This window comes from Microcaecilia unicolor, chromosome 5 (genome assembly GCF_901765095.1).
Source record: "Microcaecilia unicolor chromosome 5, aMicUni1.1, whole genome shotgun sequence".
Classification (NCBI taxonomy): domain Eukaryota; kingdom Metazoa; phylum Chordata; class Amphibia; order Gymnophiona; family Siphonopidae; genus Microcaecilia; species Microcaecilia unicolor.
Genome location: NC_044035.1, coordinates 57,819,748 through 57,846,518, shown reverse-complemented (window position 1 = coordinate 57,846,518; position 26,771 = coordinate 57,819,748). Strand labels below are relative to the sequence as shown.

Sequence of the window (26,771 nt, the reverse complement as noted above, 5' to 3'; positions counted from 1 at the left end):
TTAGGTGCATCCTGGGTAAAAGATAATGCATAAGTGCTATAGCACATAACTGTAAGGGGTGTACACATGGGCGGAGCAATGGAGGAGCATGGGCATGTCTCTAATAAAGTACTATAATTTACATGCATTGCATGGCACACTTAGGTGTGTCCATTTACGCCTACATAGATTTAGGCACAGCAGTACGAGTTTACATTAGTATTCTAGAATGCCATCTTGGTGCATCCGACTGGAGGTGCCAAGTCATAGAACTGCCCTCTTAGAGGCTAAGATTCCCAAAATACTTAGCACCTATCATGGTGTTAACATTTCCAAACGGTTGGGGGTGCCAAACATAATACACATTCCCCCCCCCCCCCGCCCCGGACAAAATGGAGGAGCTTCCTCAATATTGGGGGTGCTCTGCAACCACTAGCACCCACATTGCTGGCTTCTAGTGCTAGAGATCAGTGCTGATTTGTTAACTTTAGTTCCTCAATTTTAGCCGCTCCCCTGGTCTCACCCATTTTTAAAGAACCTAATAAAAACAAGCTCCTAAATTTTGGTATTCAGATAAAAGCAAAATTTCAAGTTGCCAGATCTAAGAACCTCGTTCCTTAAGTTAGGCATCTAGATCTTTTGACTATCAGCCTCAGAAATGCTACACATATAACGGGCATAGATTTTGGATAGGAGTTTTTAACCACAGCAATTGATTAGAATGTCCCCAGATCTGTGGTAATACTGTAGTTCCAGGAAACACTTTCAGTCTTACCTTGTGATACCCCAAGAGCTCCGAATACTCCCACCCTCATGTCCCGCTGGGATGCTGAGGAACCGTTTGGATAGATTATTGAATCTTCTGTCCAATCACTCAGCCACACATTCTGTCCTACAAGAGCTACATTTTGAAGACAATAGCTTGCACAAACCCAGAACGAATAGCACCATCCCACTGCACGCAGGTACTTCAGGTACAGGGAAAGCTTCACCTGCAAAAGAACAAGAATGTTTAATTTATACTTCTGATCTGATATACATGGACTCTCAACACATTTGCCCTTTTTTTCTGCTCTTGAATAATGCTCTCTGTTTTTCTTAACCCTCTGATTTCTCTCTTTTCATTCCCATATTTTTCTCTCTCTATTTGTAAGAATTATCAGCACTGGATATACAGCTCACAAGGAGGCCCAGATTTAGGCACAGGCACCTAGGCAAGTGCCTAGGGTGCCGTACTTCAACGGCATCAAGTAGCCACTGACTTTAAGGTAGAGGCAACGGAATATCTTTTTGGATAGTGGGGCCAAAGAAATCAATCTCCAGCCCCACCCCCAGGTGGTCAAGTTGCTGCTGCCTATCCTTTCAGGAAGTGGACCAGTGGTGCTTTCCTCCTAGAGCCATAACTAGGTTTTAGTATCTGAGGCAGGAAAGAACACATGGGCCTCTCCCTCTTCTGCCTTTTTCTTTCTTAATACCCTGATTCCTAGTCCAGTAGCATAGCCAGGAACATTTTATAAGGGGTGCATGCCATTGCCCAACCCCCACCTTTCGGCGGCTTAGTCTTCACCCCGGGCAGCAGCACTCATAGGCTGCCTGCAGTCTGCTCTGGCGCTTCCTCCCTGAAACATACCACCCCTTTTGTGAAGGGCGGGACAATTCAGGGAAGAAGTCCACAGGCAGCCTATAAGTGCCACTTCCGCTGCCCAGATGAAGCCGAGAGGATTTTAAGGGGGGGGGGGCTGGGTCTGACAGGGGTTGTGTAAGCCACGACTCACCTACCCTAAATATGCCACTGTCCCAGTTCTCTTTCCCTCTCTCCTTCCCTGTTTGGATGGTTGAAAGAAAGCCGTCCAACTGCACAGTTTCACTCTTCCTGACTCTTCATGCACTGCCACCCTGCATTCGCATCCTCCCATCCCCTGCCACAAGAGACTTTGCAACCTGAGAATGAGATCCTCTCCTTTACCCCTAGTTACAGCCCTGCCTGACCCTTCTCTCGGATTGCTGTTGGAAGGGGCCTGCAACCCTCATTCTGTGGGCTTACTTTAAACTCTTGTTCTCTAGTCTGGAACTAAAGTCTCAAATCCAGCCCTGTTTCCCTCAAACCTCTGACAGGCAAGGTACAGCTCCTCTGCCTCCATATTATTATTCTCATCCTGAACTGAATTTTAACGCCTTCCTAAGAACAATGTCAGAGATTGGGTGGGCCCATTTCAAAATTTCCAGTTATCCTTTTCTTCTGCTCTAGTATTAACAAAGTCAGGAAAACGTGGGAAATTGCTCTGCAGGACTCTTTTGGTATCTGGACTAGATAAAGGGGCACCTGGAAAGAGCCCATTTAGCTTGTTTGGCCCACAGGGGACAACATTTCCAATCAGGCTTAACATCTGTTTAGGAAACAGATCTTCACCTACCCATACCGTTATCTTTTTGCCTACCTGTGAACCTGATTATGTGGGACCAGTAAAGCATCTCTAATCCCATGGAGACAAGTTTATAAATTATCCCACAATCAGAATGGGGGCAGCTCTCTATTTGGACTTCTCAGAGTACATATACTATTAGTATTGGAGACTATAAGGAAATAAGTTTCTTTTCAGTGACAGTACACCTCAATTACTATTGATACTGTTTATTTTGTAACTCTGCACATTTTAGCTCCCTGGCAAGTACCAATTTGGAACAAGCAGTGTGTTCTTGATTGCTTATATATATGTCTTTATATCTTGCAGCCTCAGAGGTTCACTGTTTATGAAAACTAGAGTGGCAGAACAGAAAATTTGTACTCAGAAGATTGACTCAAGTACCCCAATACAGGATTAACATTTAACAAAAAGCCAAAGGAGGAACACAAAATCTGATGGCATCAGAAGATCTATCAAAGAATACTGGTCTAAACAGGGGAACAAACTGAGCTACACGCTTATAGGACTTGGTCTGTTCAATCCAATTCTCAAAGATTTTCCTAGACCTAACCAAACCAAAAATGTACACTCCTTCACCTTCGAGCAGCTGCCTCAGCACAGCTCAATCCTTGACAAGATTCACTGAGTCATCAAAAGTCACATACTGTTAGTCTGCAAAATGACTTTCCAGAGTTTAGTCCCCCAAAGAAACAGAATAATTTAAGTGTTTTCTTAATTTGTCCCAGCTAGTCTGTGAGGGGGTTTATAGAATGCCACCAATCACCCTTAAAGATAAGCCCTCAGGTAGTCTGAGCCACCTTAAAACCACTAGTCCTATCCAGGGAGGAAGTGAGACAGGAAGGCTGGAGCCAAAAGGACAGGAACCAGGAAATATAAAAGGCAGGGCCAGAATGGGGCTAAGGAGGCCTGGGGAAAGAAATGAAGCACCAGCATATGCCTTTATGATATATGTCTAGCTACTGTGACCTGGCTGAGGTAAGCCAGTCTTTTATTTGAAGACTCGTGAGCCTTGTTCTGAGGTCTGGCTAGAACCAGACCTGGAAATCCAAAGGGAGAAAGAGAGAGACAATAATGCTGTGTTTGGGTGTGGCAATCACAGGCCATAGACTGTTTTGGGCCCTGTTAGCCATAAAATCGTTCACGGTGAGGCCCCGATCTATATGTCAGACCTCATAGACTTGCCAACTAGGAACACGGAAAGGTCAACACGCACATTCTTGAATCTTCACTACCCCAGTTGCAAAGGACTTAAATATAAATCAACTTATGTATCTAGCTTCTCCTACATAAGCGTGAAACTATGGAACACACTACCAAATGTCATAAAAACAATGCACGACCTAACAATCTTCCGAAAATCACTGAAAACCAACCTGTTCAAAAAGGCATACCACAAAGATCCATCCTAAGCACTACCACTTATGAAATCTTACGCCGGAATGAACTTCCTATATCTAAATGTCTAACCTACTCTATAATTTACTCTACCATTTATGAACTGTAACGTAATACCACTCTGTAATCTATTTTATCATTTATGAACCTTAATGCAATACCACTTTGTATTTCTCAATCCGGAAATGGCAGTCGCCATCACGGCATAACGTAAGCCACATTGATCCTGCAAATAGGTGGGAAAATGTGGGATACAAATGCAACAAATAAATAAATAGGCCCATGCTAGGACTTTTCCACCCCTGAAGATAAGAGATTTTACCTTTATTTCATGTTTACCATTTTGTCCGACTGTGTTATTGAGAAGGCCCACCCCCAAACCTTGCTCACAGTATCACATAGTCTTTGAATCTGTTCCACAGGGATGATATAGGGCAAACGTTTCATGCAGTAGTGGGCAGCAAACCTGATTAGGCAAGTGCAATATTAAAATCAAGGTGCACTAATAAAAGATCTTAGGTCATAAATTATGTTCTTTATGAAGTATTCTATATTGTATCCCATCACTAACATCGGTGCTGGGACTGTAATAATGGCATAAACACATTATAATAGATCTCCTTAATGTTTTGATTTCAAAACAACAGAATTTATCCTATAACAAGGATCAAGCCAGCCATAGGAAAAATATTTCTAAATCTGCAACAGTGTCTTGGACACTGCAGTGTAATTAAATCTAAGATCCCTTCTAAAATACAGCCTGGGTGACTTTCTAGACTCCTCTGTTGCCTCAAGGGTTGGTAGGAAGTGTCCTCTGAGAAGGTCACTCAGCGCCATCTTCCCTCCTTCCTGGTTCTGCATGTGTTGCCTCTGCAGACTCCACAGGTCCTAACATAGTGAAATTGACTAGAATAAGAGCCTTCTGGACTGTATCTCAGGTTATATTGGGGTTTTCTTGAAAGAATACCATTAGAAATTTCTGATGGTATTTGTAATACCATTTTCAAGAATCAACCCTTAATGATGAGAGATATTTGTCCCATTGGATGTTATACTGTGCACCGGGGATCAAGGACTATTACATGGAGGAAGTCCATTTTCAAAAGGATCTACAGTAAAGATAAGTGTCAGGACATCTCCCATGTTTCTTGAATGTGCATTTGTCAAATATTTTTGGTTTAAGTTTTTGTGAATTTCTTCTAAATTTTGGGATTTGATCTGAAGTATGGTTATGTTATTGGTTTGATATAGTCCTTGAGTACTGGGTTTTGAAGTAATGGTTTTCTTCAGGTCTTTTTGGAGTTTTTCCAGTCTCAAGGGAGCCTGTGATGAGAAGTCCTATTGGAGGTGTCTGTCAGTATTTGCACCTTGGACGATTGAGGCTCGTTTTGTAAAAGCTTACAAATATTTCTTACCTTAGCATAGCCTTACTCCAATCGGACCATGGTCAACACATGTGAATATTTTGAAATAAGATCTATAATACTGCTCCAAAAGTTCTAGGCTATTTCTTCCTCCAAGGGCTCTGATGGTTGATTAAAGTCCCCAAGTACTGGCTCTACTTTCATTGATGTCAGAGATGAAATTAGTTTTCTACCTTTCCGGTTTCCATGGCCTCCTTTTCAATCAGGCGCTGTCCCTTCACCTTCTGTGGATCTGTACCTTTCTCCTTTGACTCAACTTGTCCTGTTGTTAGAGCTGCTTTTAAAGACTTGGTGCTGCTGCTGAGCCTATAACAAGCCAGAGAGAGCACATTAGAAAGCTTTGCACATTGTGCCCCTGAGAAGGAAATGAGAAAGAATGTATGATCTGAGACAATACCAACTCTAAGTAAAGAAGCAGAGTCTCATTCATCTGTTGGTGGCCATGTGAACAGCTGGACCACACTCCATGGACTATCGTTAAGACATGTCATTTTCCCACTAATTTGTGCTATTTTAGTGCATGTTCCATTTTATGCAATGAGACTTAGTTACTAATAACTGGAGTTAACAGTAAAATTACACATCTTAAAGGTAGCCCACATTGATAACTTCCCCTCTAATTGGGTAATTTTACAAGCTTTATTCCTTGTGTAAAGCTAGTTCTTCACATGGAAAAGTTTTCTTACAGAACTGTGTAAAATTAGACAAATGGAAAGAATGTATAGGGTGTAGTTTAGCTGGAGTTGAAGTATATGCCTGTATTTTATATAATAGCTATTTTATATAATATTTATAATATAATGTATTTTATATAATAGCTATGGCCAACAACAACTTATTTGACCACTGGATGTGTCCACAATGATACGACTAGGTACCATTTAATCTTCAACAGAAATGTCCAGGCGTAACCAATCAATTATAATTATATTGATGTATGAACCTCAGCTGTACAACACTATGTTCACTGGATTTTTACATAGCGATTTCAAAGCTGGTCGGCTCAGGGGAACATTTGATGGGAGGCTGGAAATCCTGAGAGACTGTTAAACTATAAAGGACAAGAATGAATTTTCTTGTTGAATGCAGTAAACCTAAAGGATTTAATGCAGAGGTTGAATGGGTGACATTGGTTTAACTGGGTGCCCTGTGATTGGTGGGAAAACTGTCATTTGATAGTATATAAGATTGCTACAAAAACGCTGCCGCCATCCTAGCTGTGTTACTTTTGGGTCAGCAGGATGAGCGGAGGCTAATACCAGGTAAGATTTTTCAATATAGTGTACACACATTATATATATATATATATATATATATATATATATATATATATATATATATATATATATATATATATATATATATTTAAAAGGGATGGTATATTAATCATCTATGTTTTAATTTCAGGGGATATCCTTCAAAAAGCATTTCAGCGAAACATGTGCCATGTCGAATAAAAAGTTCCCCTGAGCAACCAGCTCTGAAATTCATTTTGAAAAGGTGAGTACTAAGTAGCTAAGTAATTTTATTTAAAGCAATTAAATATATAAAAAAATACAAAATTATGAGGGAGGCAGGATTGAACTGATGACGATAGATGTAAAGCGCTGTGTAAAAATCCAGTGAACATAGCATTGTACAGCTGAGGTTCATACACCAATATAATTATAATTGATTGGTTACACCTGGACATTTGGGTCTGTTGAAGATTAAACAGTACCTAGTCATTTCATTGTATTTTATATAATGCATGAGAATATACACACATTTATACTTTCTTCATAGCAAGTGTAAATTTGGGCAAGAGTATTTTGTGTTCTACTTGGAATAGCTCTGAGTGCCTATTCTGTAAAGGCACATATGTTTTAGGGGGAAAATTATCAATGTGGGCTACTTTTAAGACGGGTCATTTTACCATTAACCCCAGTTATTAATAACTAGATCTTACAGCATTAAATGGGATATGTGCTACTACAAATTAGTGGTAAAATGGAAAGTAACATAATGGATAGTTAAGTAAAGCAGAATAACTCACAACAAAGAGTACTGAAGAATGGGATGCAACATAACATAGTAGATGACGGCAGAAAAAGACCTGCACGGTCCATCCAGTCTGCCCAACAAGATAAACTCATATGTGTATACCTTACCTTGATTTGTACCTGTCTTTTTCAGGGCACAGACCCTATAAGTCTGCCCACCACTATTCTCGCCTCCCAACCACCAACCCCTCTTCCCCCCACCCAGTGGCATAGCAAGGGGGGGGGGCGGGAGGGGCCCCGGGTGTCAGCTCGGGGGGGGGTGCTCCCTGCCAGCTCCCTCCCCTGGGCGCATCGACACCCCCCCCCCCCAGTGCCCACCCTCCTCCGTCCAACCAGCTCCCCCTACCTTTAAAAAAATATTGGAATCCGAAGCGGAAATAGGAAGTTGCGTCAGCGGAGGGCGGGACAGACAGAGCGAGGGAAGGCCCGATGAGACGGTGCACATTTCTTTTACATGCAGGCGCGAGGATTCCGATATTTTTTTAAAGGTAGGGAGCTGGTTGGACGGAAGAGGGTGGGCACTGGGTCGGGGGGGGGGGGGCGATGCGCCGAGGGGGGGTATGTCATCGTGCTGCACCCGGGGGGGGGGTGCAATGGCGAACCGCCCTGCCCCGGGTGGCAGCCCCCCTCGTTATGCCACTGCCCCCACCAGCTCCGCCACCCAATTTCGGCTAGGCTCCTGAGGATCCATTCCTTCTGCACAGGATTCCTTTATGTATATCCCACGCATGTTTGAATTCCGTTACTGTTTTCATCTCCACCACCTCCCATGGGAGGGCATTCCAAGCATCCACCACTCTCTCTGTGAGATGACATAATGCATAGAGAAGTAAAGGAGAATAACAACAGAGATTAAAGGAAAATAACTCACAACAGAATGAGCGGAAACAATGCATAGAGATGTAAAGAAGAATAACTCACAGCAGAATAGAAAGCAACATAATGGATAGTTAAGTAAAGAGAATAACTCACAAGAAAGAGTACAGCAAAATAACTAACAAAATGTGAGGCAACATAATGCATAGAAAAGTAAAGGAGAATGAATTACAACAGAGAGTAATGGAGAATAACTCACTATAGAATGGGAAGAAAAATAATGCATAAAGAAGTAAATAACTTACAACAGACAGTAAATGAGAATAACTCACAACAGAATGGGAGGAAACCATAATGTACAAGGAAGTAAAGGAGAATGACATACAACAAAGAGTAAAGGAGAATAGTCACAATAGAATGAAAAGCAACCTAATGGAAAGGGAAGTGCATGAAAATAACTTACAACAGAAAATAAATTAGAATAACTCACAACAAAATGAGAGGAAACATAATGCACAGGGAATTAAAGGAGAATAACTTACAGCAGAGAGTAAAAGAGAATAACTCAAAACAAAGAACGCAAAAGAATAACAGAATGGGAGACAACATAATGCATAAAGAAATAAAGGAGAATAACATACAACAAAGAGTAAAGGAGAATAGTCACAACTGTCATGACTCTTGGAGCTTGGTAATTAGAAGCCCCAATATCATGGAGCATAACCCTGGCACAGCAATCACCTGAAGTCTCTATTATATTATGAAGTCTCTTTTATTGAATAAATCACAGATAATTTACTCACAGATAGATGTTCAGAATACAGAGACTTCTTAATCTGGAGGTTGTGGGAGGTGGAGATCTGAAGAGAGGTAGTTGTATTGCAGGGGAAGGGGAAGGTAGTTGAACAGGTAGAAATAGTCCAAAGCTGGGTGACTGGAATGTGCGATATCTCATTTGGAAGAAGATATTCACAGGGTAAAAACTAGGTTCTTTACAGGGCGTTCTCAGCAGGACAGAGCTGTGTGGAGCCAGATGGTGTTAGCTCCATGTCCCTGGCTATAATGGTGAAAGAAGCCCCGTGTGGCTGAAAGGACAAAGAAGTGGTGGAGCTTCACACAGGGAGGAGCAGATAGAGACCAATGGGGACAGAGCCTGCCATCGGATAGCAAGGGGTAGTCCTAGAGATAGGAGGGAAAGGTCATACCTGGCTGACCTCTGAGGACTGAACAGGAAGACAAAAGAGCCAAGCTTGGCAGAGAGAGAGGGAGAGAGAAGGAAGGTGTGACCAGCCTCACAACCAGCGGTAACAGTTCTTACACAGCCAAACAAGTGTGGTTGCACTGCCTGTGAATTACATTACCCACAGTGCATTGCTCATGTATTTTTCCAGTGAGAAACTGCAGCAATGATAGTTCTTGGAACTGAGAATAACAGTAAAGGCATTACACACATTTTAGGATCACGTTATAAACTAGTGCGAGGCTGTCGGAGGACAGAACAACAACAGAAACAAGTATGACAGCAAAGACTGAGAGCATGTACAGACCTGGATCTTTGTTTTCTTAGGAGAAAACTGTTCTCCCTTTTCAGCGATATGGCTCCCCCTTCATCTGGAATTTCTTCTATACTGTGTCCTGTTGGCTCGTCATCCTCTTCCTCATCTCCAGTTCCAACTGAAATGAGGGTGTGAGGCACAATGGCATTACTGAGTACAAACTCTAGTTACAGAAAGTGCGAATGACACAATTCCAAATGGAAGCAGGCCACCGAAGATGCTGCCACTAAACGCAGCATGTATTTCAAATGTGTTGTTTTAAGCGAGTCCAGTTACACTGGAAAAGAAAAGCAGGCAAGTACATAGCATTTTCAACTGTATCCTACTTTTGCTTTAAAGCTTGTGACTAAATCTGTGGGTTAAAAAGTAGCCATGGACTTGTCCCCAAAACAAACAGTGTCATCTTAGCCCATGGTGGTAAATGGCCTGTAAGCTGCTTCTAGCCATGGGCTGAACTAACCCTACATATTTAATGCCGGAGTATGCACAGCTCCCAGTAATAAATATCTGGGTATGTCCTCTGAGCCTGAAGTTGACCAGGCACTGGCTGATATTCAGACTGGTCGCTGGTTAACTCAGCATGTAAAGTTAGGACAGCTGATTGGCTGTCCTAACTTTATTTATTTATTTTATTTGTTTCATTTGTGTCCCACATTTTCCCACCTAGTTGCAGGCTCAGTGTGGTTTACATGGTACCGCAACGGCGTTCGTCAGTTGCGGTATGAACAAATACAGGTGTTATTGTGGTAAAAGAAGGTTCGTGTTTGGTAGATTCATTGGGGAAGTTAGGGAGGGGGGATGAGGTTTAAGGTATGACCATTACAGTCTTTGGTTTTGCAGTGTTGCAGGAACTTAGGTTTTTATGTTGGGTCGGTGGGGTATGCCTTTTTGAACAGGTTTGTTTTTAGTTCTTTCCGGAAACTTAGGTGGTCGTTCGTTGTTTTTATTATCTTTGGCAGAGCGTTCCATAGTTGTGCGCTTAAGTAAGAAAAGCTGAATGCATAAGTTGATTTGTAGTATGCACTAAGAGACCCCTTTACTAAGCTGCAGTAGGGCTAATATGCAGGAAGTGCATGCCAAATTAACACTACTCAGTGGCGATCCTTGGTTGGCTGCCACCCCCCCACACCGGGTGCAGCGGCATCCCCCACCGGGTGCAGCACAACACCCCCTGGCGCATCAACAACCCCCTGGTGTATAACCTCCCCCCAAGTCCCCCACAGGTGCATTCTTATCTGCTGGGAGCAGCCGCATGGCTGTCGGTTCCACTGGTTCCCTGCTCCCTCTGCCCGGAACAGGAAGTAACCTGTTCCGGGGCAGAGGGAGCAGGGAACCAGCAAAGCCAACACCAGCATGGCTGCTCTCTACACCCCTCCAGCAGTGTGCACCCAGGGTGGACCGCCTCCACCACCCCACCCTCGGTATGCCACTGACACTACCACCGTGGTAGCACAGGTACCCGGCAATAATTTTGAAGTTGGCGCAGGCTGATTCCGCGGTAGAAAATATTTTTCTATTTTCCACCATGGGGGGAGTTCCTGTCGGTAAACAGCAGTGTGGCTACATTGGCACGCACTGCATGATTACCATGTGAGTAGCGCATGAGCCCTTACCATTAGGTCAATGGGTGGCGGTAAGGGCTCAGGCAGTAAACAGCTGTGTGCTACTTTTAATGTTAGTGCATGGCCATTTACTGCCCCAATTAAAAAAACTTTTTCCCAGCCACGGTAAAAAATAGCCCAGTGCGCACCAATTTCACGCGACTAACTACTGCAGGCCACTTCTTACCGCAGCTTAGTAAAAGGGCCCCTTAGCCAGTTAGCAGACTGAATATCGCCACTAATTGGTTAAACTGGTATTTCGCCTTAACTCCACCCCCCAGCCCACCCCAAGCCTAGCCAGTTAGGGGGTGGCCAGTTAGCAGTGATATTCAGGGATGCTACTATGTTAAGTGCCATTGAATATCAGCATCCAACTAGCTCAGTGGGGCTAAACTGGGCAGGAGCCTCCCCTACCTGGTTGAAACCTTTTGAATATCAACCCTTTCACAGGTCATTACCAAGGAGATGCAAATATCTCTGGGGTCCAACTGTTGTAACCAGATTGCAAGGGTTTATTGCAGTGTTGTAACTATCTACCTGTGGCCTCTCCTTCCTTCTTGTGCTCTTCCTGTTTTGCATAGGTTTTTAGAAACTCTGCAAATGCTCCCTTGTTTTCCAGCAACGTTCTATAAGATCCAGTTTCAGAGACAACTCCATTCACCAGTACGACAATCTCATCTGTGTGCTGCAGGAAGCTGACACCATGCGTCACAAGGATTCGAGTCTACAGTGCAAACAGAGGGTACAATGATTTAGCAAATCTCAGTCAAATTTTATGCGCCATGAATTTATGGAATTTTATACAGTCGCCACTCCAGTACTACAGATGGACAGCAGAAAGTTGAGGTAGAAGTATGCGGTATTCCGTAAGGTCACTACCAAATACAGATCTATTACAAGTAGGGGTCCAGAGTTATGCAATAAATTACATAAAAAAATGAGAAATATTAACTGCTATTCTGATTTTAGGAGGAAATTAAGACTATTTTATATTCCCAATTTTTGATGGATTCTTAGGTAGAAGAAGAGATTTTTTGGGTTACCTTAAATATTTGATTGGTTTTTGGATTACTTTTAATGTTTGATTGTAATTCAATGGGCTTGTCCATTTTTAGTTTGCACTGTGATCTTCCTTGAGCCTTTTGTAGGTTAAGCGGAATAAAAATGTCTATATTAGATTAGATTAGATTTGGTCAATCAAAACTCTAAAATGATCAGTGACCAGGACATTTTGGCGAGGTGCCCCTGGGGCCATCATATCAATTCTTTCAGAACTCTAATGTTCATTCAAATAAAACCATACTACTCACCAAAGTCATTAGGTAGAGCTTTCCATGTGTAAATGGAATTTGCTGCTTGCAGTGTTGTTTAAAGTACTAGGTCAAAGTATTTAAGTAAAAGTAAAGAAAAAAATGCATATTTTGATACTTAAGTAAAAGTAAAATGAAAATCACATTAAAAATTTACTCAAGTAAAAGTAAAAAAGTAAGTGCCTAATATAATACTTTTTGAGTAAAGGTAACATGGAAAAGAAAATAAGATGATATCTTTTTTATTGGACATAACTTAATACATTTCTTGATTATCAAGAAATTATCAAGAAATGTATTGTTATGTCCAATAAAAAAGGTATTATCTTATTTTCTTTTCCATGTTTTATTTTGTTTGATTTCTATTGATAACCTTAAGAGTGGACTAACACGGCTACCACACTCCTCTACTTGAGTAAAGGTAAAAAGTACTGCAACTACAAAATGTGTGTTTGTTTATTAAATTTGATATACCACTAATGGCAGCTGCATCACAGCAGTGAACACAGTAAATTAACATCAATTAAAATTAAAATCAAACACGTAACAAAATTAAAGAAACGCTGTTGCCAGTGGAAATGTCCAAATGACAGGCAACGACAAAGCTCAGTCAATTGATCATCACCGTATGTTGTGCTGGTTCAGTAAGAAAAGGTCGAAGCCCCCCAAATTACCTAAAGATACATAAACATGTTTTGAAAAAGACAATTGATTGTCTATCTGGACACCTAGATACTTATTAAAAGTGTCTACCAAAACACTTTGCAACACTTGCAACCCCTTTAATCGAAGGAGAAAGAGACCTACAACAGAGTTCTCCAACTTTTTTCTACTGGGGCCACATTTAATCTTTTGTAACATTTGGGGGGCCAAAACACGCACCATCGTATTTTGCCACATGTTGTCAAATAGTAGAAAAATATGACACTGCATCACTCCCTCCCCAGCCTTGACCCAGTCTCTCTCTCACTCATGTAACCCCCACCCCCGGCCTTCACCCAATCTCACTCTCACTCATGTAACCTTCTTCCCAGTCTTCACCTAGTCTCACGCTTGCTCATGTAACTTCCCCACCCAGCCTTCACCCAGTCTCACTCTTGCTCATGTAACCCCCTGCCTAGCCTTCACCCAGTCTTACACTCGCTCATGTAAACCTCTGCCCAGCCTTCACCCAGTCTCACACTTGCTTATGTAACCCCCCAGCCTTCAGTCAGTCTCACTCTGTCTCTCATGTAACCCCCCCGGCCTTCACCCAGTCTCACTCTTGCTCATGTAACCCCCTCCCCAACCTTCACTCAATGCCACTCTCTTTGTGTAACCCCCCAGCCTTCAGTCAGTCTCACTCTGTCTCTCATGTAACCCCCCCGGCCTTCACCCAGTCTCACTCTTGCTCATGTAACCCCCTCCCCAACCTTCACTCAATGCCACTCTCTTTGTGTAACCCCCTCCCTAACCTTCACCCAGTCTCACTCTCGCTCATGTAACTCCCACTCCCATCCCACCCTTCACCCAGTCTCTCTCACTCATGTAACCCTGAGGAATCATACTTTACTTCCAATTAATAAATTCAAAACAAAATATTTTTCTACCTTTGTTGTCTGAAGATTTTTTTCCCTATTCGATTTGGTCCCAGTGTCTCTTTCCTACTTTGCCCTGGTTTTTCCTAACCCTGTCCTTCCCTATCCCCCATTCTTCCTGAAGCCCAGCATCAGCCCTTCCAGCCTTCCCCCCTTCCCCCATAGTCTGGCATTTCCCCACCCTTCCCAATACAGCAATCCTCCACCCAGAAGCCCACCAGCACTACAAATAAAAGTTTTTTTTTTTTTTTTTTTACCTTGGCTGAGCCCACTCCCACCGTGGATTATGGGTGGGAGTCCCACCAGCATTATACATAAAACTTTTTTTGCTTGTTTTTCTACCTGGGCTTTCCTACCCCCAATGAGGCCCTAAGCAGTGGTGCAGTAATGGAAAGGAGGCCCAAGTTGAATCTTCACAGTGCCTATTAGCTGCGGCCCTTGGGAGACCGATTTCCATGGGGGCACGGGACAAGAGTAGCTGGCTAAGTTAAAGGCAGCACCACCACCAGGGCTCCCAAGCACCAACTCCCCAACTCTGTCGCAGCCTCTGTGGGTTCCAGGAGCTCACTACTGGACTCTGCTGAGGTGGGAGTCTCGAGCTGCTCTAGGCCGCGGGGGCAGGTATCAGTGAGGCTGGAGCAGAGGCAGAGCTAAGGGAAGTTGTAGCGGAGGCTCCCGACTCCTGAGCAGCAGAAAACAATGCAGGGGAGCAAGGCCCACCCATAGCTAGGAGCCTGCTCAAAGCTTTTTTTGTCCAAAGCAAAGCCGCAGTAGTGAAGAACTGAAGATCAAGATAGGCAGTCTCCACTCTCCAGCAGGGTAAAGACGGAGCAACAGTGGTTAACGCACACAACCTTGGGTGGGCTGCGAGGTCCCAGCAGTGAACAGGCAACCTCCAGCAGGTTATGGTGCCTTCTCTCTGCTGTGTCCTACCTATGCGGAGGAGATGGGACATGGTAGAGAGAAGTTCCCGTAGTCTGCTGGAGGTTTGCTTGTCTTCACTGCTGCGACCATGTAGCTCGCCGGAGGTTGTCTGTGTTAATGCCTGTGGCTGACAGCTACTGAAGGGAAGGCAAGTTTTAAGGACCAAATGAGGGGAAGGAGAGTAATGCTGGGCACAAGGAATGAGGAAAGGATAGATGGCTAGACAGAGACTGGACCACAGGAGGGGAAGCTGCCTTTAACTGCTGCAGATGCTAGAGAACTGAAGGCAAATTTTAAGGACTCCATATGGAGAAAGCGAGAGGGGAGATGTCAGAGCCATGTCAAAAGGAGGATGGGAGAAGAAAATGTAGTACTTCAGACTTTTGTACTTGTAACGAAGCAGCTTGTAATGAGGTAAAAATACTTAAAACTGGTTCAGATAATACTTCATTTCAAGTAAAAGTGCTCATGCTTGTCTTGTACTTGATAACCAGAAAAAGTAATGATATCTTTACTTAAGTATTGTAATGCGTACTTTTACTTCTTTACTATACAACACTGGCTGCTTGCTGCTACTACTTCAAAATGCTTTACTGCTTTATATAAATGAGAAATTATGCCAGCAAGCAGTTCTATGTGTCTATTAGCACACAATTCTTTAAAGCCCAGGTTCAAATAAGTACCTGTATAGAATATTTAAGCCACATTGAGCCTGTCATGAGTGGGAAAGCGCGGGGTACAAATGTAATAAAATAAAAAAAAAGCATGCAAATTTGCTTTTCAATGTTCGTAACTACATAGAGGGACAATTTTCAAATGGCCCACACTGCTGCAAAGTGTATGAGTGCTTTTTACCCACAGGCTTTGCACATTTTCACTTCGAAAATTGTGGAAGAAAAAGGTAACTCCAGAGACTCACAACTTCTTTTTCTGTGGGTACTAAACCAACGTGCATAATTTTGAAAATACAAAACTGTACACCAGGAGGAGTGGTGATATGGATCTCACATTTTTAAATAAGAGTTCAATCTTACTCACGTTTTTATGTGCTATTTGAGCCCATTGCACTCGTAAAGGCAGATTTTATCACAATTTTTTATGCTTCAAATGTAGTCTTTTTAGGTACCATACTACTACTACTACTACTACTACTTAGCATTTCTATAGCGCTGCCAGGGTTACGCAGCGCTGTACAAGTTTAACATGGGGAAGGACCGTCCCTGCTCAAAAGAGCTTACAATCTAAAGCTTACCATCTGAAAGCTTATCTCATGCCCTTCATGAATAAATAATTTATTTTCCAAAATGAGCATTTTTAACAATATTATTAATGTTGTGAATAACGGAGGTCATTTTTTTGTTGATTTTAATTTCAATTTTAGAAATGTTTAAAAAGCAGTTTTATTCATAAGAGCCACATAAGCAGCTTCTGCCTTTCATTTTTACATTTTAATTTTGCTTAAGCAAAGGTTTTTTGATTCTTTTTAGATGGGTTTTAGTTGCGGCAGTCATGTTGTCTCCTATGATGTCACTGGAATGCATGGCTTTTTATTTTAGCATTTTTTAAAAACTTAATCGTGTGTGTGTCATGTGACCCAGCACAGGTTTATAAGAGGAATTACACTCATTGCCATTAGAAGCTGCCAGACAGAGACCCCTTTGAAGTTTGGAGGGTTTGGCTATGCTAAATATTTTTGCGGAGCTTTTGATTATTTTAAATTGCCTTACATGTAGTCTATGGATGAGATTAACTCTTAACATATATTGTTTGCACTATTTCAGTATTGCCTATGGTGAAGTGAAAGGTTCACTCCATTAGGGTATGTTATGTGCCTTATTATGGTCTTTGCTCAATGTTTGGCATTGTTGTATGTCACATTGCACATTTTTGGAGATGCACTTTTTATATAACTATTCATTTATATTTTCTGTTTGATATATTTATTTATTATTAATGAATTATTTCCTATGATCTGATACTGATCTTGTGGTTTATATATCTCTGTTAAGGTTCTATTATGATTTTAGAGTGGAGGAGTAGCCTAGTGCTTAGTGCAGTGGACTTTGATCCTGAGGAACTGAGTTCAGTTCCCACTGCAGCTCCTTGTGACTCTGGGCAAGTCACATAACCCTCCATTGCCCCTGGTACAAAATAAGTATCTGAATATATGTAAACCGCTTTGAATGTAGTTGCAAAATGTCAGGCTTCTCACGGAAGCACAGGGTTTGTGAGCCCTTGGACCACTGCCGTGGAGCGGCAGTGGCAGGCAAAATCACCCCCAAACCAGAGGCAAGGCAGAACAGGACTGGAACCCTGGACTGGAGTTGCAGCAGAGGCAAACAAGCAGAGCAGGAACAGCTAGACTTCACCTGCGCTTGACCGCCGTTCCTCAGGAGTTGAGCACCTGGGTGCAGGCAGCCGGCAGGACTTACAGGACAGGGCAGGAACTGGATACCAACAGGAAACACACAACAGAGTCAGGACTAAAACCTGCCAGGCAGCCACTAAGACAGAAACACAGACAGGTGAGAGTCAGGACTGAAAGCTGCCAAGCAGCCACTAAAAAGGAACACAGACACAAGACAAGGAAATGCAGACCAGAAACAAGACTAGGAACTAAGCAATAAAACCAAAGCTAACTACACACAAACAAACTAGAACAAGGCAAGAAACTCAGACTAGAACTGGACTAGGCAGAAGTGCACAGAGCACACCCACATACCAAGGACCTTAAACGATGCAAAGGCAAACACAGAAGTTTCCAGGTGGCTAATAAAGCCCATCAGCAGCTGAAGTTCAGCTGTAGGAATCACAAGGCAGCTACGGGTGCTGTTCAGGCACAAACAAGAAAAGCAAGTCTGGCAGCCTGGAAGATCCGGACCGGACTGGGCTAAAGTCTCAAACGTGTGACAGTTCATAGCAGCCACTGGTTCAGGCCACCAGAGGGCGAGGTGAGCACAGACAAGGAAACAGTCACCATCGTGACACAAAAACCTCAGAAAGGTAGTATATCAAGTCCCATTTCCCTTTACATGATTTTGTGATACTTATTTATGGTTCCATTTATTTTAACAGTAATGTTTTGCACCTGAAGCAGTCTTTGCCAGGAAAACATGGCCATGTCAGTCTTGATTTTATATTTGAATCTCCAATAAATTATCATGTATCCTCCATTAATTGTATCTGCTTCTACGACTACCAACCTTGTCACTTAGGCCAGCTTTATCCAGTTCTGTCTTTGCCACATTGTTTGAATGTGTTCTGATCTCTATAAGGCAATTGGATTATATCTCTACCTATTTAATGAAATAAAACCAGGACTAACTCAACCTCTCTTAGGTAACACGCAGTTTGGTAACTCTGCAGTAATAGGAAGATGGAAACCCTGATCTGGGTCAGGTTTTTGAACCTGCAGGCAGTAAGTACGCAAAGATATTTTATTATTATTATTATTATTGCAGCAACTTAAAGCCAATAGTAGGAACAGGAACCAACCCTGTGAGTGCCAGTGGGTGCTGAACACCCCCAAAATTGAGCAAAGGTCTATCACAGTTGTGGCCGTTGTAGAATTATGAGCACAGATATGCATTATGGAATGGGTTATAAGGCTAGAGATTGATAAGTCTGTATGACTCTGGAGTCTATCAGAGATTGATGAGTCTGCATGATCTCTGGTATTTATGATACCCTTACGGGTAAGGGAGGCCTTGGGAAAGAAACTAGTATAAACATCAGAAGAATGTTGCCTAACAGCTTAAGGGAACCAGATAATAACCTGTGAGAAGGATAGTTTGCAGAAAAAGAGTCATGTAAATCATTGTCTGAAACAAACGATATAAGCTGCCGTCTCAGAAGAGTATTTCAGAGATGCAGACAGTAAACAGCTTTTTATGTTACTGAATTGAACTCTCATGAGAAACTATTGTATTTGTATTTGGTAAGTAAGTAAAATATACTTTCTCATATGAACTTAGCATTGGTTTCTTTTACCCCTCCCATGCTAATTTGGGAAGGGATACAAGCAGCCTAAAAACACCGTGTCCCATGCCTACACTTACCTCTCCTTCCAGTGACCAGGCCCTGTGGCTGCTGTGGACTGCCTTCTCCCTGTTTCCCAAACGTGTTCCAGAGATCATTCCAATCCTATTCTAATGTTTCAGCATTCCAGCCTCACTCTGAAGTTCCTGTAGCCAAGCCTCACTTTGGTGTTCTTGCAGCCAAGCCTCGCCCTGGTGTTCCTGCTGCCAAGCCTTGCTTTGGTGCTCTTGCAGCCAAGTTTCGCTCTGGTGTTCTTGCTGCCAAGCCTTGCTTTGGTGTTCTTGCAGCCAAGCCTTGCTCTGGTGTTCCTGCTGCCAAGCCTCATTCTTACTCGTGACATCATCAGAAATGCCTTTATAAGGCGCCTTCAAACCTTCCTGCTTTGCCTTTGCAACAGAGGTGTTCAGACGAGCTCTTGTCTGCGTGTGCTTGCTGTACTTCTTGCCTGCCTTCAGCTTCTGTTCCAGTCCTGCTTGCTCCAGCCCTGCCTGCCTTCAAGCTTCAGTTCCAGTCCTGCTTGTTCCATCCTTGCCTGCCTTCAGCTTCAGTTCTAGTCCTGCTTGTTCCAGCCCTGCCTGCCTTCAGCTTCAGCTCCAGTCCGGCTTGTTCCAGTCCTGCCTGTCTTCCACTCAGCTCCGGTCCTACTTGTAATCAGTCCTGTCCGTTTCCAGCTTAAATCTTTGGGTGGCTCGCCTGCTGCTGCTGGTCACCAGCAGTGGCCCAAGGGCTCACTGCTCTTGACTCCATGACAAGGTCCTTCACTGTATCCAGGGAGAGGTAATCTGTACTGTATTTGGTACCCTCAATCATTTTGAAATGTTGGCACCTATGGTGGTATATGACCGTCCTGTTAGATAAGGCCCAGACGAAATAAAAATCCATCAGGTACAGGAAAAGCAGGGAGAAGGAAGGCTTCCTTGGTTCACAGCAGTCTTCAAGGATCATGTAGCCTGAGATTCAGAGAGGACAGGAACTGAGAACTCTAAAGCAGTGCTTGTCAATCTTTTTGGGGCTATGAGCCCACAATAGTGGCCAAATAAAACTATTTGACCCCATGGAGGTGCAGAATAATGATGCACTTATGGAGAACTCACTCAGGTCATGACCCTGAATGTGGGTTTTGTGTCCCCATTTGGGGTCCCGATCCACAGTTTGCGAAGATCTGCTCAACAGAAAAGAAGACCAAGAGCCTGACATACACCCAGCAAAGCCAGATCCATCAAGTATAAAGAGGTCTTCAAAGTTGTAGGACTAGCCTAATGGGTAGAGCTGCAGACTGAGAACCAGGGAGGTCAGGTTCAAATCCCATAGATGCTCCTTGTGATCTTGGTCAAGTTACATTACTTTCCATTACAGCAGGTACAAACATATTATAAGCCCTCCAGGGACCGGAAAATACCTACTGTACCTGAATTAACTTTCCTTGAGCTATAACTGAAAAGACATGAGCTAGATCCCTTTCCTTCTCTAGAAAAAATGTTTCTTGCACTTACAGAAGTGATGGATACTTTGATGGTAAAAGTGTTTACACATGTAATGCAATGTAATGTGGTGCTTGTATCCCGCCAACTCCCACAAAAGTGGTTCAAAGCAGGTAACAAATCACAGAAATAAAGTTAACTAAAAAGCAAGAGGAGAAATTAACCAAAAAAATTCTTAAACAAATATGTTTTCAAATTTTTAAGTAAAGGACAGTAACAAACAGGAGAATGTAGAAGCAGATGGAAGAGATCATCAAAAACAAGGGGCTTGGTAAGTAAACGAGTCCTCAAGATATCATTTATACCTAGCTCCTGAAAAAAAAGGTAGAGACAAACAAAATGGATCTCTGGCTCTATTAATACTATTAGCAGTAGTAAATGAAAACAAATTAAGGATATAAGCAGGAACAAAACCATCAAACATTTTAGATATTATACAAGCCAATTGAAACAAACAACAGGCCTGTAATGGCAGTCAATGAAGAGAAATGAGAGCGGCGGAAGAATTGTCTGATCTTTTGAGTCTCAATATAAGCTTGGCTGCTGTGTTCTGCAGAATTTGTAGTTTTAAGCATGGTTTTGCTATAAGAGACAGGTATAAGATATTGCAGTAATCAAAATGAGTTAAAATAATGGCTTGCACCAGACTACTGAAATGCATAGCATTGAATTTGACGTAGCTGTCAGAGTTTAAAAAATACAACCTGTATATTATGATTTACCTGAGGTTTGAAAGAAAAAGTGGTGGCGAGAATAACACCAAGAACTTTAGAGGTTCTTTCCAATTTTAAAGAAAAATCTTTAGAAATAATTATAGAATCTGGAACTGAATCAGCATTCCAATCTAACCAAAGCAATTTAGTCTTGTAGGCGTTCCATTTAAATCCATGACTACGACTGTAATAATTGATCTTAGAGATGCAGGAAGCAATCTTAGATTAGGTATTACTCAATCCATTCATGACAGGAATCAACAATAACACATCATTTAAAATGTGTTTGCCCCTATCTGTAAGGGAAGTATACATGGGCTGAACATAGAGGTTCACAAGATTCATCTTGTGTTCTCTATTTAACTCCCTCAACCTCTTTCTTTTCTCATCATTTTATCTCCTGCTACCCTTTGTTACTTCGCTGAAGTCAAGGAGAAGGAAACTACTCATCTTTTCCTTCCTCTGGCCTCATTACTTCTTCCTCTGAACCCATTCCTACCCAAATTCCTCCACTCTGTCTCCTCTTCAGTCATCTTTTCCATCTGTCATATCCTTAATCTATCACTTTCCACTGCTGCCTTAAAATATGCTGTGATCACTGTACTCCTCAAAAAGCCCATCCACTTTCTCCCCTGTTGTTTACATCCAAGTTACTTGCATGTGCTTTCTACTACCATTTCCTTGCCTTTCTTGAATCCTGTCATTCTTGGTCAGCTCCAGTCTGGATTCTGCGCTCTCCATTTCACTGACATGGTCTTGAAAAAAAAAGTTTCTAACGGCCTGGCCTCTTCATGAGTAAGACCGATATCATTACTGAGTCCTCAGCTTCCTTGACCTATCCACTACTTATGACACTCTTAATCATATTCTATGCCCAGATACTCTATCCTCACTTGCATTTCAAGATTTTGTCCTGTTTTGGTTCTTCCTTTATCTCTCCCATGTCATCTTTAGTGTATCTCTTTGTTGATCCTCCTCCTGTTATCAACTGGCATACCCTCTATTTAAACTCATTCCTTTAGTGCACTGATCTCCCTTATAGCTTTCAATATAGTCTCAGATTATTGTTTTGTTTATCTGGCGTAGATGGCTGGATGTCCCACTGCCACCTTAAACTTACTGTAGCCAAGATCTAACTTCTTATATTTCCTCCAAACCTCACTTCCTCTCATCCAAATGTTTCTATCTTGGTTGTTAATACTGTCATCCTCCCTGTTCCCTGTGCTGACCCACAACCTTGGGATCATCTTTGACTCCTCTCTTTCTCTGTGCAAATCCTGTACAGTATCACCAAAGTCTTTCATTTTACTTCTATGCCACTACCAAAAATTGTATCCACTCTTTCATGATCTCCTGCTTCAACTAATGCAACCTCCTTCTCACAGGTCTCCTACTGAACCATATTTCTCCAGTAAATTTTCCTCCAGCTTTATTGTAACCATGTTACCCCTCTTCTTCATGGCTTCATATACTTGCTTCCCATCTATTTCTGCATTAGTTTCAAATTATTACATCCTCACCTAAAAAAGCATTCACTCTGCAGCTCCATACTACCTATACTCTCTTATCTCACCCTACATTCCTCCAGGTGACATCTACTCATTGGGCAAGCTGCTGTTATCTGTGCCTTTCTCCTCCATTGCTAATTCCATACTGCTCTTTTTATCTTGTGGCACCATGTGCCTGGAACAATCTTCATGAGTTGGTGTATCTGTCCACATTTAAGTCCCGCTGAAAGAGCCCCTCTTTCAGATTGCTTTTGATCCAAAAACATTGACTCTTCCTAATCTTGGCCATCTTGTATTATATGGTTTGCTATACTAGTTAAGTGATTACTAGAAACTTATTTCTGTGTGTCTCAACTAGATTTTGAGCTTCACAGAGCAGAAAATGTCCCGCGTGTATTTCTATCCAGTATTGCATATACATATATTGTGGTCCCCATATTTATCCAGTGGTGATCAACGTTTTGCTGACCATTGCCAGCGTTAAACCCAGATAGTCAACGCTAGGGCCATGACTGGGTACCGGTATTGAATTTCTAGGTTTCCGGAGCCAGCTAATGTGTAGTTAAGTGCGATATTCAGCAGTTAGCCAGCTATGGGATACTGCATAAAGATAGGAGTAGCTTTTATGCGGTCCTATTTATGCAGTTAACCTAGCCGGTTAAATGCTGAATATCAGCATTTAACTGGCCAAGTGCCAACTCCACCCCCAGAACACCCCAAAAATAGCTGGGTTTCAGTTCGGCACTAATGGGTTATTTTCAGTGGCACTGACCGGTTAAGTGCTGCTGAAAATTAACAGCTCCCAACAGGTGATTTAACCAGCCAGGAGCCATTTCAGGACAGTTAAATCACTTTGAATATTGATCCCTGTTATATGTAATACGCACATTATAAGTAGTAGTAGTAGCAAATTAATAGCTAAGTAAATATGTTATCCAAAATAAAAGGACCCTCTTACTTTATTCTTTAGTGCTCCATTTGGGCCAATTGCCTTCTCAAAGATGTACTTTCCAACATGGGCATCTACAGCGGAAAGTGGGTCATCGAGAATATAAATGTCAGCATCACTATAGACTGCCCTGGCCAAGCTGACTCGTTGTTTTTGACCCCCGCTCAAGTTGATCCCCTGAAACAAAATTTTAAAAATCTGACATTAGCTGTGACTCTGTCTAGCCACATATAAGACTTCCTAGTCATTTTTAACAGATCACTTTCTTAGTCATTTTTAATAGATTACACATACAGTAACTGAGGAGAACTGATTCAGAAAAACAGAGAAAAAGAGACAGACAAAACTGAAGTCATTTGCAAATGCCATTTACTGTTGCCATAATTGTAGTAATGCTTGATATTTTACTATTTTGTTAAATAGAAAACATAATTTATATTCTCACTCCCCAACCAATTAAGGAAAAGAATCTATAGGGCCCAATGAGTTGGAGTCATCAAAAATCACCCATTAATTTGACAGACACAGGGCTTATCGTGCATATTAACAGCAGATGTTAAGGAGATTAAAAGCAGAACCAACAGAGAGAAGGAGAATAACCATTCTTCACATTGGTCACCAACAGAGAATGTCAGGGGAGATGGTGAGAGAAGTGGGTAAAAAATTCACAGGAGTAATTTTGGTAGTCAAATGCCTTACTATGGTCCTTTTACTAAGCTGCGGCACAAAATGGCCTGTGGTACTGTGGGTGCGTGTTTTTGGCACGCGCTGGGCCAGTTTTTACCTCATCTGGGAAAAAGGGCTTTTTTCAATGGTCCGAGAAAAGGGCCTGCTGCAAAATTGAAACTACTACTACTAATAATAATTATTTCTATAGCGCTACTAGACGTACGCAGCGCTGTACACTTGAACATGAAGAGACAGTCTCTGCTCGACAGAGCTTACAATCTAATTAGGACAGACAAACAGGACAAATAAGAGATAAGTGAATATTAAAGTGAGGATGATAAAATAAGGGAAAGGGAATGGGACTTATATACCACCTTTCTGTGGTTTTTCCAACTACATTCAAAGCAGTTTACATATTATATACAGGTACTTATTTATACCTGGGACAATGGAGGGTTAAGTGACTTGCCCAGAGTCACAAGGAGCTGCAGTAGGAATTGAACCCAATAAGGGTTCTGAACAAGTGAATAAGGGTTAGGAGTTAAAGGCAGCATCAAAACGGTGGGCTTTTAGCTTAGATTTGAAGACGGCCAGAGATGGAGCCTGACGTACAGGCTCAGGAAGTCTATTCCAGGCATATGGTGCAGCAAGATAAAAGGAACGGAGTCTGGAGTTAGCGGTGGAGGAGAAGGGTGCAGATAAGAGAAATTTACCCTGTGAACGGAGTTCCCGGGGAGGAGTGAAGGGAGAGATGAGAGTGGAGAGGTACTGAGGAGCTGCAGAGTGAATGCACTTATAAGTCAATAAGAGGAGTTTGAACTGTATGCGGAAACGGATAGGAAGCCAGTGAAGTGACTTGAGGAGAGGGCTAATATGAGCATAACGACACTGGCGGAATATTAGTCGTGCAGCAGAATTTTGAACAGATTGAAGAGGAGAGAGATGGCTAAGTGGGAGACCTGTGAGAAGCAAGTTTCAGTAGTCTAAGCGAGAGGTGATAAGAGCGTGGATGAGGGTTCTGGTAGTGTGCTCAGAAAGGAAAGGGCGAATTTTGTAAGCTCTTCAAGCAAGGACTGTCCTTCCATGTTAAATTGTACAGCGCTGCGTAACCCTAGTAGCGCTTTAGAAATGTTAAGTAGTAGTAGTAGAAAGGGCGAATTTTGCTGATATTAGAGAGAAAGAAACGACAGCTTTTAGCAGTCTGCTGAAACCAGCACACGCCTATTTACAGCCTGAGCCCTTAACGCCACCTATTGATCTAGCAGTAAGGGCTCACACGCTACACGTGCGATGACCGGTCGGCACACATCAACTGCTGATTAACGCCAGAAACACTGCACGTGGTAGGAAATTAAAAAATAATTTGTCCTGGCGGTATGGGAGCATGCCAAGTCTGAAATTACTGCCGGGGGCGTGCTGGCCTGGTGGTAGTCTTGTTTTGGTGCACGCTGCATGCAAGTAGAGCCTACTGCGTCTTTGTAAAAGGGCCCCAACCATAGTTGTGTTTTGGCATGTGCCTTTGAGTTTTGGCATGTGCCTACGTCAGCTGTCCTTGAGTTGTCATATGTATTCTATAGGGTTCAAAATGATGAGATCCTCAGCCTTCAGCCAGTTAAACCACTGCTGCTGAAAGAACTGCTGTTAAAAAAAACTAAAATATGAAGTCTCGTCGAGCAGACAAAAGCCAACAATTCCTGTGGAATTTTCATCCATTTCTCTGGCCATCTCTACCCTTGCCTGTTTTGTAAGGATGTGGAAGCACATATGTGACTGTCTCTGGGAAAAGGTGACTAAATTAGCGGATCTAAAATGTTAAGAATGGCCCAATTTTTCATGTCATGAGACCATAAACAGTCTGTAAAAGTTACTTGTTTGATCTTCTGAAACGTTTTTATTTTTTTCACATAAAAGGATAGGGTTTGAACTGTTTTATTTCAAATTGTTTGCTCTAACAGAATTCATTAAAACCTCATTTTTTGTTTCTGGAGACTTTAGTCACCTTTTCCCAGAGATGGCCACATATGGATATGACAAAAATTTAATTACATCTCCTATGGATGTAAAGATCTTTTGGTTGATTCATCTGTGAAATAGTTTGCATACATATATTTTAGTTGTGCTAATAGTGAGTTATTTTGCATAAGTTTCCATCTCATTACCACACTATCCAAGCTAGTTTACTTACATTTATTTAGATTTTGCTCACACCTTTTTCAGTAGTTGCTCAAGTTGAGTTACATTCAGGTACACTGGATATTTCTCTGTCCCAGGAGGGCTCTCAATCTAAGTTTGTACCTGAGGCAATGGAGGGTTAAGTGGCTTGTCCAAGATCACAAGTAACAGCAGTGGGATTTGAACTGGCC

The 26,771-nt window shown here is 42.3% G+C and overlaps 2 protein-coding genes across 2 annotated transcripts in view; both read right to left on the bottom strand.

The window, feature by feature from the left end:
- The window catches only part of ALDH18A1 (aldehyde dehydrogenase 18 family member A1), a 948,333-nt gene that overhangs the window by 765,371 nt on the left and 156,191 nt on the right, over positions 1-26,771 (bottom strand). The gene's annotated exons all lie outside the window — the stretch shown is intronic.
- ABCC2 (ATP binding cassette subfamily C member 2) overlaps positions 1-26,771 on the bottom strand; it is a 143,184-nt gene that overhangs the window by 35,684 nt on the left and 80,729 nt on the right. The window contains exons 18-22 of the mRNA XM_030202930.1: positions 23,749-23,916; positions 11,777-11,963; positions 9,630-9,756; positions 5,398-5,530; positions 755-971 (exon numbers count right to left, since the gene is read on the bottom strand). Coding sequence (XP_030058790.1) covers positions 755-971; positions 5,398-5,530; positions 9,630-9,756; positions 11,777-11,963; positions 23,749-23,916 — 832 coding nt within the window. The remainder of the gene's footprint in view (positions 1-754; positions 972-5,397; positions 5,531-9,629; positions 9,757-11,776; positions 11,964-23,748; positions 23,917-26,771) is intronic.